Source organism: Podarcis melisellensis (assembly GCF_964234715.1).
Source record: "Podarcis melisellensis genome assembly, chromosome: 5".
NCBI lineage: Eukaryota > Metazoa > Chordata > Lepidosauria > Squamata > Lacertidae > Podarcis > Podarcis melisellensis.
The window spans coordinates 55,822,596-55,836,921 of NC_138537.1; the positions used below are offsets into that span (position 1 = coordinate 55,822,596).

Below are 14,326 nucleotides of genomic sequence, written 5' to 3' on the forward strand. Positions count from 1 at the left end.
ACACTGTCTATAATGTAAATACATACTTTATGTGTTTTGTAAATGTTTGGCCTAACCATACGATATAATTAACTCTTACCTGGGTCATCTTGGCAAGATCCAGTGAAGGTCTTTGTTCCTTTACTTCTTCAGGCCGCCGTCGTTTAATTCCAACTTTCTTGTCATTAAGGACACATGGCTGGGACCGGCTTCGGGAAAGCCCATTGGAGCGCCTTGTCAGCTCTGGGGTTGAGGCAGGTGTGCTGCTGGCTGAGGGCAGGCAATATTCCGAAAAAGAAATCTGATCATGGGAGCAGGAGAGAGACCGCTGGATGTCAACCCTGCCACCTTCTACAGAGCCGTGGTCGCTGCCCCAGATATCACTCGCCTGCCCATAAGTGGCTGACCTTCTCATTCCTTGGCATGGCTGACATCCTAATCTGTTGTTAAATGCAGACTGGTCGTAGGATGAGGAAAGAGTGTTTGACCTGGAAGGAAGGCTAAAGCTTGAACTTCTCTGCATGGTGGTGAATCCATTGGAATAGCGCTGGACACTTCCGCCACTGTAACACCGTCTCTTTTCTACAGGAGTCCAGACCTTTGATCCTATAGGCCTCCACGAAGCCCTACAGCTAGACATCTCATCAGAAAAAGAGAGCGACCTACACTGGCGTTTGCTGGGAGGTGCTGAGGGATTGCCATTGCGGTCACTGAGGCTGAGGTCTTTGATCAAGTTGGTCACTGCGCATGTGCTAGCTGCCTCTCTCTGCCATATGGCGTTTTCTTCGCTTTTGTCAGGCAGGCAGTCCCAAATGCTGGTGCTTGGCTGATCGATCTGAAGGGGACATTTCCTACTGAGATCTCTCCATCTGTCATTTTCTAATTTGGAAATGATAAAATGATATACATTCATTAGAACCAATTAGCAATATGGTTCATCTGCCATATTTTTAAAAAAAAAAACACACAACAAAAACAACAATATATCTCATGGGAATGTTTCACTATAAACTAGTTAATTGTTAGAATTTGGCTTGACAAGTACTAATTGATTAAGGATGGAGGGACAAACAAGGAACAGCAGCAGCAGAAAATATTGAAAAACAAGCAGCAGTGTGTTTTTAAAAAAACCCTTAAACATAAAGATTTAATGTGAATGCAAGAGTTTAAGGAGGGTCAGAAATCAAGACAGGCACAGTATTAAACATTGAAGTTGCTCAGCCTATATAAATTGATGTCAGATCTTTGTTCTGTGATTAACAGTAGCAGCACAGACATAATGTTCTCCATGGCTAAGAATGCCATCTTTTCAATAAGACCCACTTTCATCCAGGCACAGCTGCTGCTCTTTGAGCAGGTCTGCAGCAGTTTGAAGATCTAGGCTGGCCGCTGAGTTATCTAGCAGCGTTTTGGTGCTGCATTTTGTTCTATTTCCTCATAGGAAACAAACACAATTATATTTTGTTTCCATGCAAACATGAATAAAAGGACAAGCAGTTAAGTCATTTTGAATACACACTGGACTCAATGGCAACAATGAGGAAGAACTGAGTTGTTTTTTTAAACTCAAAGGGCACTGCAAGTCCAAAACACTTAGGTCGGAGATCAACATATGCTAGTTATTAGGTGTGTGTGTATGGATAAACTTATTTGCAAGGAAGAAAGCAAGCAAGGTAGTCATAATTTTATAACTTGGATTTGTAAACAGAAACATGTATTGAATATGTAACGATCACTGTAAAATTTTAATGTGATTATGCCCAAAATGATGAAGACCAGTAGAGCTAAATCTGAAAAAACAAACAGGCTATTCATTATAATAAGCCGCTAAGGTAATACAGCTCCACCAACAATGACTAAAATAATAAAATGGTTCCAGCAATATAATAATGTTTAAAGTCAAAAGTTTCATATTTAAGACCCCACACAGATGGATGTCCTGAACTGCATGCCCGCCCCTTGTTGTCTTCTTCAACTAGCATTTACAGACGGGTGCCCACGCTACCCATCCATCAAAATGCTGAGATCTGGATTTGGATGCAGCTATCAGTTCTGTTTCCCCCCTCACTCTAATGATCACAATGCAAAGCAAGAAATACACATTTAGCAATTACAGCTATGTTTAGATGTCACTTATTTTCCCACCATATTCACTGCAGCCAGCAGAGCATTCTCAGGTCAGGTCACCAGACAAAAGAAACAGAAATAGAAGCTAATTTTACTGGCACGCTGCCATGACCCTCAGGGTTCAGACATCACGTTTTACAACACAAAAAGCTTTGGTGAGTCCATACAAAAGGATACAGGATACCTGTCTCTTTCAACTTTATTTTTGCATGAGCAACTATAAATCTTTTAAAAGAGGCAAATAAAGCAGCACTCAATTTTTTTACTCCTTTCCCTCTCTGCAAAGCTACCTGCTGACCACTCTACCATATGAATTCTGTTTAACTTCCCCACCATCATCCCCAGCCAGCTTGGGCTTCCAGAGACCCAAGGTTGGGGAAGGCTGGAGTAAAGCAAAGTAGCCAAGAGACCATATTGCTAAATCCACACACTTAGAGACTATATCTTACAAAAGGGCATGAGGCAACTTGGTCCTAAAATATAAAGGAAGCACAATGCAGATCTTTCAGGATCTAGCAGAAGAAAAACTGCAAAAGAACCATGTTTAGCCTTATTAAAAGGTAAAGGGACCCCTGACCATTAGGTCCAGTCATGGCCGACTCTGGGGTTGCAGCGCTCATCTCGCTTTATTGGCTGAGGGAGCCGGCGTACAGCTTCCGGGTCATGTAGCCAGCATGACTAAGCCGCTTCTGGTGAACCAGAGCAGCGCACAGAAATGCCGTTTACCTTCCCGCCAGAGCAGTACCTATTTATCTACTTGCACTTTGACATGCTTTCGAACTGCTAGGTGGGCAGGAGCAGGGACTGAGCAACAGGAGCTCACCCTGTCGTGGGGATTCGAAACGCCAACCTTCTGATTGGCAAGCCCTAGGCTCTGTGGTTTAACCCACAGCGCCACCCACGTCCCTTATTACAGCTGTGCTAAACTGTTGTATGTGGAGGTTCCTCTCCTAACGTCTGGTCCCCTGACATAGGATGGTCTGGCAAACAACCAATCTGACTTGGAGGTTTCTAAGCAGAGGTTGGATGGCCACCTGTCATGTATGACCTAGATTCTTGCATTGCAGGGAGGGTGGACTAGATTATGCTCAGGGGTACCTTCCAACTCTACAATTCTATTATTTGATATTAAAAATATTAATTAAACAAATATGAATATTTTGAATATCTGGAGGCACTGAGGGGTGTATGAGTATGTGCTTTACCTTTCACACAAACAATTTCTGGTGGCAATTTTGACTAAGACAGAGGTGATTAGGGTAAACAGTCCATGGGTATAGGATTGTGCTGTCAGCTCCATCACTAGATCCTCTTTCCAATACAAAAAAACAAGGATGGCCCAATGGGCTTAGCAGAAGAAACCTAAGTGTCTTTTGAACCAGGTACATGCTTTGGTTTGTAAGCCTCAGCAACCTCTCCCTTTTGGGGGGTAGAAATCCTCTTCTCCCGTTAAACGAAAAGATATTTGACATAAACATATTGCCTTTACTATTATGCACCGGATTCAAAGCAACTTGTGAATACAAGACTACATACTCATACAGTGATCCTTGCTCTGTAACTTCTGACTTCTGTTTTATCCATTGATCCAGTTATGGCAAAGAGAAAACAGAACAATTATTAGAATAGGGTGGGGTGTTTTTTTGCTCTGAACAACGTATGAATATATGGTTTCCTCCCCACCCCCGGTAAGTGTTTCAGGTGAGTGGCAAAATGACACTGAAACAGTAACTACATAATAATTCACCATAGGCAGCTTATTCATTTCAGAATCTCATCTGCATCTGCTGTGGTTGACAGCTATCAAGGCTTGCCGACTTAAATGCGCCTGACACTAGCTTTGTTAAATAACAAGCCACGAAAAAGCGGTGGAGAACAACGGGTTCTGTGCTATTATCTGAGAGTTATGCTTCTTCTTTCTCTCTCTCAAGAGACAAAGGAAATCAAAAGATTGGAACTGAAACTGCTTATGCATGAAATATGGTTTAACCATATTTGAAAGCCCACTTGACATCCTATTCAGCACAAGCCATAAATAAAAACTGAAATCATTTCACTTTGAGAACATTTCTGTTTTTAGAAACCAGTGTTGCTGGTTCTTACGGTCAAACCCAAGTCAATTTAATTGTCCACTGAAGGCAGCTCAAACTCAACATCCTAACAATTTGGATAAATGAAAGGGCTATTTCAGCGGGGGAATATGTACATGGTGGATTCAGAGCCTGGGGTGATGGATATTTTAATAAGGTGATTCTAACTATAAGTGTGTTTGTGTGTGCAAGCCAGCACACATACACTGTGGATATTTATTAGGAGAGTAGTCTGTGAAGCAATAAATGGTGACAATATAAGTGCCAAGAAAAAGAGATTACTCTTATCAGCAAACGATGTGAAAGTCCTCATCATTCTTGCTGCCCTCCGTCTGTAATCTAGGATGAGGGCAGGGAACAAGCCCTATGAGGGAAGCATCTTCTAAATCATACCACTGTCCCCCAAGGTCTCCATTTTACTATTTAGAGATTTTTTCACTCAAAATCTGAATACAACCCCTCCTCACTCAATCTCCATATGCTCCTCCCAGCTGTCTTTGCCAATGTTCTTGACTGCCACTATCCTTTACATCAGACACAATTTTCCTGTGTACAGTGTTGGCTGGCACTTGCTGTTGCTATTTAGATGCTTCCTTATGATGTCCAAAATTGACTTGTTTTCTTGCTTTAAAGGGATTATCTGCCTTATTACACAGCCATGCTGACATAATTACTGCAGCGGTGATGCAGCCAGAAGCTTACACAGAGAAACACTATTAGGATGGCCAAGTGTCCTGCTTTACAGAAGACTATCCTCTCTTTAAAATGCTGTCTGTTCCATGCACAGTCAAAAGCTTTAGAACCATAAGAAGGGAAGGCCGAGGCCTTGAAGTTGCCCATTGACTCTTTGCAGCTGGACACAGACAGATCACCTGGTCATAGTCTTCTCCACTATGGGGGGATGCGTTCTACTCTTATTTTTCATTTTCATTTTATCAATTTTCTTTGCAAAACGAAACAAAAAAGTAAAGATGCAGCATAAACTAATAAACAAGCATACAAACTCTCAAGCAGGCAAAAATAAATAAGCAAATAAAGTATTATATGTAAAGACCAATATTTACTCTTTAAACTTGTTTCCAACAATACATATGGTTGCATATCATCTTGAGCCTTGTTGCACCAGTACATCCATTCTTCAGTAAATAAATTATCCCTTTGCCTGTGTTCTCTTAAATGCAGTGGTTGGTTTAACCATTATAGTATTCATTTATAAGCTTTTATCTAGACATACAAATTAGCATATGCAATTCTATGCAAACCAATGTTGTCTTTCATCTTAATTTTTGTTGATGTATATTCTCTTTGGGGACAATATGAAAGTGGCTATTCTAGACAGCTTGATCACACACCATTGACCCCACTGACCACACCTCCATGACCTGCTAGCCGCCCTGGCAAGTCTAGTGGGCAACTGTTGCCACTGGTATCAGTTTAGCTTTTTGGCCTATACATTTTCAGTCTGCATTGGCAAGAAAACAACAATAACCCGAGCAGTTCACCTTAGAGGTCATCAGTGCTGTGGTTCTATAGTCTATTCAGGGAAAGCCAGTGGCTCACAGGCTAAGGATGCTTTTCTTACAAAACAAAATCAGGTGACACGATGCAACAGACTATTCACCCATCCATGGTCTTTCTATGAGAAACAAAGTTCATGTGCCCTTGAAGAGATCTGGAAGGAAAATATACAGATAGAGAACCAAGAACTGGCAGGCCTTGGTTGGAATTAATGGCTAAATAGAGCAGAATACAGAGCTGATCACTAGCTGATGACCTAGTTTTATGAATTAGACCACTACTGCAAGAAAACTGGAACACTTCTAACAATGATTCAGCTAAAGCAGACACTGGCTAGTGTGAACTTTATAAACTCTGATGCTGATAGACAATACTGGTGTCACCATTGCAAACAAAATGTTCTTGCTTTTTTGAGCACTTGTGCTGCTAACCCAAGTGTGCTTTCTTTTTTTATTACTGTACTGCAATGTGCCTTAAATCAGGAAGTGACAGCACTCACTAATACAATATGAAATTAGAAAAGTGGAATTAAAATTATATTTGAAGATATATAAATAATGTCCTATATACACATAAATGTTTATTTCATTGAACTAAACTAAAAAAAAAAATTAAAAAGATGTTCACTTGATAAACTGGTGATGTTTCGCACCAGCAGACTTTCTAATACAGAGATAACTGGAAGGATTATCCATACTTTATTTGTACAATTCTGCAATTACTTCTCATCTTTATTTTTTCCAGGCCTCAGTTTCATAGACTGTGAACTCTCTGGAGATTTTGAAGCATCCGTTTTCAGTTACCAGAGCTTTCGCCTGGGTGGTTGCAGTTGGCAAGCAAAATGGAGCCACCGAAAATAAAGAGGTAACAGGGACCTAAGGAAACCAGAAGTTGTGCTGGTTGTGCGAGTCTATCAGTCAAGACTTCAGAGGAAAGGGAAAGGTGGATCTGGCTTGTACAAACTCCTCTAACAGTTTCTAGTAAGGGTGAGGATTGTGGGGATAAGTACCATGAGATTTAAAATCTCACAGTCTTGCACTACACAAGGATGTTTCAGGAAGGGAGCAAGGGGACGGGAGGGGGAGAGACACATTTTCTCCTTCCCAGTTTCCAAAGCTACTCCACCACTTGGAAATAAAGGACTCAAGTTTCGGGCTCTCTCTCTCAGCAGACCTCACTTCCCAAATCTGCTCCAGGGGTTGATAGACTCTTCCCCAAAAAATGCTGGGGGGGGGGGAGGAAATCCTATTTTATTGTATGTGAGTACAGCACCCCTTTTGGGCTCCATGATCTCGTGTGGGTTACATGGCTCACTTGGGAGCATGAGCGGGAAGATGTGCATCCCGGTTTTGCGACTCAGGATGTTGGAAGTTATGGAACAGTATGGAAGGGTGTTTTGAAAAAAGGAAAGTGTCGTGCATAGGATCAGACTTCATATATAAAGCTAGGGCAATGGCTTAGGGGACAGGCCTTAATATTCTTGCTCACTATTCCTTAGCTGGCACAAGGCCTACTGAAGTAAATGCAGCTTTCCCCTGCAGAAAGGTTTGGGAGTCGGAGCCAGCCAAACATAGGTATTGGCAGATATTCCATTAGTAACAACTGCAGGTAGAAGTTGTTTTCCACTTGTGGTTGTGAATTTTAATTTTCTGTTGTGACTAAAGAACTATTTCAGAAGCTGTTTATGAAGGAGATGCACTATGCTGCTTGCTCAATAGGTGTTATGTTGATATTGTTCTATAAGGGGTAGGGAACCTGTAACCTTTCACATATTGGGGGACTTGACAGCTTTCCGCAGGGCCTGCAAGACAGAGCTGTTCCGCCAAGCCTTTGGTCAGGGCACAGCCTGACTCCCTCCTTTGGCAATCTTCACAGAACTCTACCCAATGGTTGCCATCAATTTGATTTGAAGTAATTTTTTAATGAAATGATTTTAAAATGTTGTCTTATTTTATTGTTGTTAGCCACCCTGAGCCCGGCTTCAGCTGGGGAGGGCGGGATATAAATAAAAAATTATTATTATTATTATTATTATTATTATTATTATTATTATTATTGGACTCTGACTATCATCAGCTTCAACCAGTATGGCCAGTGGTCAGACATGATGGGTGTTATAGTCCTGCACTCACTGGAGGGGCACAGACATAAAAACAAACATTATCAATGCCAGTTATACTTGAAAATAATTACATTTAAATTATAACAAATACTGTTAGAGCATAATAAAAACATAAGTTGTCAAATAAATAGGGCAAATAGGTCTATGATCTTTTTCTGTGACATAAAATATATAAAACAACATACTGCAGCAACTCAGCATCTTTATAGGCTTTGTGAAATTTTGAAGTCTGGGTGGGGTTTGGGCATACAAATGGTTTGGATCACACAGTGCAGAGTTTTCATTTGCCAATATTTTATCATGATCTCTTGCACCTGCATTTAATTTACTTCCTTGTGTACTATTTGCCTGGTACGCCAAGAGTGTTAGGAAACCAGCAGTTTGTACTTTCCATTGCACACTCCATTTATGAAATATGTGGCTTCTCATTGTAGAATGAGTTTAATGGCAGTAATTAGCTGGCAGTGATGACACAGAAACCACTCGTGCTTTCCTGCTGCACCCAACACATACACACAAAGATTTTCAAAGATAAAGCATCTAGGTTGGAAAAAAAATTGAAATGACAGCACAAAGTGTGCCTCATCAGAATAAAACATCACAACAAGGTCTGTGGCTTACACACATGCATACTGGACCCAACATTTTGCTCCAAGATGAACAGGTTAATATTTTCCCCAAAGCCTTTGTTTCTTAATCTTAAAAGCTAAAAAAGCCTTTCCCCAAAATTAAAGGATTTTTTTTTCTTAAGGAAATAAGTCCATGCATTCCTCTCCTCCCAACAATCCACTTATTTGTTTTAGATGGTATGGCATTGCTTCATCTAAAAATGAACTCAGTGCCACTGTGCTGAAGAAATGGAGCCAAAACAAGAGGGAGGAACCAGCAACATTGCTGTGTGCCTGAAATCCTTTTGCACAAAGTTCCCATAAAAGCAAGATGGTTTGAGTCTTCTCCCCACTCTATCTCCTGCTCCAACACACACATGGTCTTTAGAAATACAGGTGCTAAAACTTCCTTCACTGATGTAAAACTGAAAAAAGTTAAATTGGTTAAATTGGCCTGGACCTACCAGTCATGCCACTTGGTAAATGTGGAATACGCTTGGTTGCCAAGTTGTCCTTGGTAACACAAAAGGTACCGAAGTTATTTTTCCCTGTTCCCTAAGAAACTGAGAGTCCCAAATCATTCTGGACAGAGGTGACATTTCCTGTAATTCTTTGCGGCGATGTTTTCCAAACGTGCCCCAGCATGGCCAGATCACGTCCTGGAAAAGATTTGCTTTGAACTGACGCTTCGTGGCATTATTTAGCTGATTTTGGAATGATAGGAAAATGCCCTTTTCTATATCCAAAATGAGTGTGCAACTTCACTATGCATACCTGGGACAAAGAAAGTGCCTTCAAGTGCTTTTTGTGTGTGTTTGTGTGTGAAAAAAGACAACAGGCCTAAGAAAGATCAAGGCCAGAAACTGGCACCTCTGCCCAATAAGGAATCACTCATCTGAAAATCTGCTTTGCTCATCAGACCTCCGCAGCTATTCCCTGAGGAGACTGGATAACCTGTACTTGGCACCACTTGAACAAACATCAAGATTAAGAAAGGGCTGAGGAGAGACTAGAGACGGCAGAGTCAGGGTGTGGCTACTCCCACACACATACACGTCTGCTTCTGTCAAAAAACAGGCAAGCATCCCCCATTCAGTCCTGCAGATGACACATTAAGATTTCACATCAGAGCTAGCTTACCAGCCAATGCAAAATGCGAGGGTCCCCTATCACACAGAATATTCAGGGAGAGTGGTACTGTTGATGCAAAATGGGGTAGGGGATTAACTTCTTTCTACAGATTAATTAGCCGAAAGAGCAAAGTGTAGTCAACAGGAATGGAATAAGAGCTTCACTCAAATTATTTCCTGTTATACGTACATCGCAATTAGTCATTTAGACAATCTGTTTTATACGGACACTTGGCAACAGGAAGAGGTGAGGCATACAAGTCTGGAAACAACGTTGACAGATTGAAGAGCTTGAAATCCTGATTCGGGAGCCTCAGAGTTCCCTTTTGTTTCTTCAGAACTCTTATAGGGATTTATGTAAGGTGTGGACTCCTAACTGTAGCCTCCATCTCACACTTCGTTTCCTAAGAGCACCACAGCCCACTTCACCTCAGAAAGGTTGCCTCAGAGACGACCACAGTGGTCCCATTTAACAGGAATTCCCCTACACCTAAGCTGGTGTGAGGACGTGGAACATTTATCACCAAGCCCCACTGTTCTCTTGCAAACAAACCATTTATGCCCCACTTCCCCACAGAAATGCCAGAAGAGAGAAGCAGCCCACAACCCACTTAGGCATAACAGGAAGGAAGCCCCTTCCCTCACCATCTGTTGCTGGTGTTATAGATCACAGGAGGCACACCTGTGGCCCTTGGTACGTTGCTGCCCTATTTAGTTATATTTTATTTAACCAATGTCCAATTACAATAAATGAAAGTTTGACAAAAGACCTCCGAGCTGCTTACAATGGACAGCATAAAATATTCATTTAAAATGCCACTAAGAAACAAGCGTTCAAAACTAGCTGCATAGATATATATATAACAGAAAATAGAATCAGTAATCCTAAAACACTTGTCAAAATTGCATGCTAAGGTTCCGTGTCTGGGTAGGCTTGCTGAAAGAAAAAAAGCGGATTAGCAGGAGAGAAAAACAAGACAGTGGAGGCACCTGCCTAATATGAGTGGGCAGGAACTTCTGAAATATAGGTGCTGCCACACTAAAGGACCAATGTCTTGCAATGCAGAACACACATTTTGTGTAACTTGAAGAAGTGCCAGTTCCACAGATCCAAATGGTCATGAGCTGAGGCAATCCTTCAAGTAAACTGTCCCAAAGTGGTTCAGGCTTTATACAGCAACAGTAACACCCTGAGTTTGGCCCAGACTACAACTCCCATCATCCCCAACTAATGGCCATGCTGTCTGTGACTGATGGGAGTTGGAGCACCATCTTATACTGGAGAGGCACATCTGAAAGGCCGCAGGTCCCCCAGAGGCTGGTGCGGCAGGTGGTGCAAATGATATAGTAGAGCCCGCCACCCCTGGTTGGAGCAAACCCAGCAGTACAACAAAGGACACGGATTCCTCTCCAGCATTCCAGCACACTATCCACCTCTCATTGCTACTTTTGTACTCAGCACCTCCCAAGTGGAAAATTAGATGATCCATTTTGGAAGGAAGAGTGCAGCAAAATGTCCTTATTCCTAACTATCTATTAAGATAGCTCCAGCACAAGTCACGTAGCTCTCGTAACAAATGATGCTATTTATATTCTAAAACAATGATGCCAAAATCAAATCAGTGTAGATTTCCTTTTATTATATTTCTGAATTTTGCATCCAGCATTAGTTTTCATCTCCCTCTCCTCTCTCTCTTTTATAAAGCTTTTAAAAATCAGTACAACACAGAAAGTTCCTTTTCACAAAGGCAAAAAAGTGGGAGGAAATAATGCCAGCAAAATTATGTGTGTGCCTTAAAACAGTCTCATTAAAGGTAGTTCAAATAGCTTTAAGTAGTAAGCAAATATTTTGCCCAGTTACTGATGTTTATTGAATCATGCCCACCAAACCTGAGGCAAAGCTGTTGAAGTGAAATTCTCAATGACTAATTCCAAATTAAATAGGGTTTTCAATAGGGTTAACAAAAAGGGTTAACAAAAAGGTTGGGAGCAACCCTTTTTACCTTTAGCTCTTGCTAAGAAAATGCTAAACTACTGTGGTTGCTGGCTGCATTAAAAAAATAAGAGTTGGAAGTGGCTTTGCAGTCCCACTGCTCGATGCAGGAAATATAGAGAATCCCAAGATATGGTTGTCTGCCTTCTGCTTGAAGACCACAGCAAGGAACAGAACACCAACTCTAGGAAATTGGTTCCATTGCTGAACTGCTCTTACTGCTTCGTTTAATAAAGAAGGAGCCTAGAAAGATCAAATGCTTATATTTCCATATTGTAAAGGGTTCAAGGTATAACCCAGAAAAATAAATTGTAACATGAAGAGCTAAAAGCTGTGTCTGTGCTCCCCATCAGCTGTCACTAGACACACAGGCTGAAAGTGAGCAGTGAATGAAACTTCCCTCGAACTGGCTCTATAACAAATTTATATTTTGATCCATGTTTGTTGCATGTTTGTTGAAACTGTGCCTGCCAATTCTACTGGTTTCCTAATAAAGCACATGTCTGACCTATAAGAAGTAGGAGATGCATCCAAATTCTGCCATTACAGCAGAAAATTGTCAAATATTTGGCTTTGTGTTTTATTTTTACCATCACAGCTGGAGGCATTGCTTGGATTTAGCATCTCAGGCAGACATCAAAATCCCTTTGGCCATGTCGACTGTAGATCTAGTGTATTTGAGGCAGAACTGAGAGGAGATCAATGAACATTACCAGTTACATTGTCTATGAGAAACGTAGCAGATACCACAGAAGACGGGCTTCTGTTTTGGCCCAGTTCTAATTGAAGTTAAAGATTATTACAGTGGTACCTCGGGTTAAGAACTTAATTCGTTCTGGAGGTCCATTCTTAACCTGAAACTGTTCTTAACCTGAGGTACCAGTTTAGCTAATGGGGCCTCCCACTGCCGCCTCGCCGCCGGAGCACGATTTGTGTTCTCATCCTGAAGCAAAGTTCTTAACCCAAGGTACTATTTCTGGGTTAGCAGAGTCTGTAACCTGAAGCGTCTGTAACCTGAAGCATCTGTAACCCAAGGTACCACTGTATATCTTTCTCTTGGGCACGTGGCTTTTGCATCTCTTTTCAACAACATGAGTTCCTGCCATGCCAGGAACATTAAGGAACATGCCAGCTACTTTAAAAAACTAGTCGACACCTTCAATGCTGTTTGTAAAAGCTCTGCATCTGCTTTAGGTATATTCAGGGCACACGCCAGTGTCTGGATATATACAGCGGAATATGTTCAGTGCTTCAACCCCTAGTGTACGGATAAGATGGGAGCCAAAAGCTCCAAAACATGAAACCCCACAGGAGTTCAGCAAACTCTCCCACCTAGCTGTCAAACCTCAGAAATAGATGCTGCCTTTATAGGGACTCTTCCTTAAGAATTGTGCATCATAACTCTGAGCATCGGGTTGCCCCCAAGTTACCAATGCTCCTTTAGTAAAACAACAGAATAAATTCGTGAAGGAAGGCCTTTTTTTACCACTATTAATACTGAACATTCGCAATACAAAATCCTAAAGCTAGCCAAATTCCACTACTGACATGAATGGACCAACTCTGGGAAAGGCAGCTTGAGAACAGCAGCCAATATTTTCCTTTTAATCTCTAAGAGAGGAATTAGGGTGCAGCATTGCATTAAATATTTGCTTCAATTCCTCCTTTGGCTACAGAACATATTTTTTAAAAGCAAAAAACCCATAGTTTTACTGCCTAAACATTATGTTGAACCAGCTTCTCTTTGTGACCCTCCCACCCACTACATTTGTATCCCTTTTGACTGGAGAAATATAATATTAGCTGTCTGGGAGGATAAAAGAAATATTCTGTTCCATAACAGCAACGATTTATTTGCACATGATTCAAGGGCTACTCAAGCAAGGAATACAAAATTGTTCTTGCTCAAGGCTGAATTTATAGCAATACGTTTTTCATCTTCTATGCTTTTTCCTGCAAAACAAAAATCAGGAACAGTATTCTTTTACACTCTTCTCTTGGCGGTAATTATACCAATTTCAACATTTTTTAAACTCAGAGGATTCTTGCCCTTTAAGAAAAGGGGGGGAAATGATCTAGGGCACTGTGACTTGACAAATATTTGATGAAGACTGATGTTTTTTAATAGTGTATCAAGTGGTATCTGAGTCCTTTTCAGCTATCTGCATTAACTATTCACCAGGAAAGGCTGAAACCCTCTGCCTATTTACTTGAGAGCAAGCTCCATTGAGCTTAGCAGCACATACAACGGAGTAAAAATGCATAGGATTAAGCAGGAATTAGTTTTTTTATTGTTTTCCCCTATAAAACTGGTTTTCTTCTTAGCAAAACCTTTCCGTGGCACAGTGTTGTGATGATGGAGAGACAGCAAATTAATGCAAATGAGCAATATGTATACAGATACTTTTTCTCCAAATATAACTGTGTTATAATAAATAAGTGTGTGTGTGTGTGTGTGTGTGTGTGTGAGTGAGAGAGAGAGAGAGAGAGAGAGAGAGATTGCCAGTGAATGCTACTAGGAAATATACACACACATTTTCTCCAAATAAAGCTGATAAAAGTTGTTTCCACCACTTTTTTAAGGGACACACTTCAGTAATTGTCATCAAGCAATGGTAGTGTGAAAGTGACAGAAGGATTGAAATAAAACAAAGCCTGAAAGGGGAAACAGTCCCTTTTCAGACAAACTGGAAGCCTAAGAAAGCTAATGATAGTACTCTAATAGAAACACAATATTAAATGAACGCCAATAACTTGGT

General features: G+C 41.0%; 2 protein-coding genes across 6 annotated transcripts in view; one reads left to right on the top strand and one right to left on the bottom strand.

Annotated features, from left to right (window-relative positions):
- Positions 1–14,326, top strand: part of ZRANB1 (zinc finger RANBP2-type containing 1) — a 280,696-nt gene that overhangs the window by 122,406 nt on the left and 143,964 nt on the right. The window lies entirely within an intron of this gene.
- FAM53B (family with sequence similarity 53 member B) overlaps positions 1–14,326 on the bottom strand; it is a 108,597-nt gene that overhangs the window by 54,047 nt on the left and 40,224 nt on the right. For all 5 annotated transcript variants that reach the window (XM_081912817.1, XM_081912820.1, XM_081912816.1 and 2 more), the window contains exon 5: positions 80–858. In XM_081912817.1, coding sequence (XP_081768943.1) covers positions 80–858 — 779 coding nt within the window. The remainder of the gene's footprint in view (positions 1–79; positions 859–14,326) is intronic.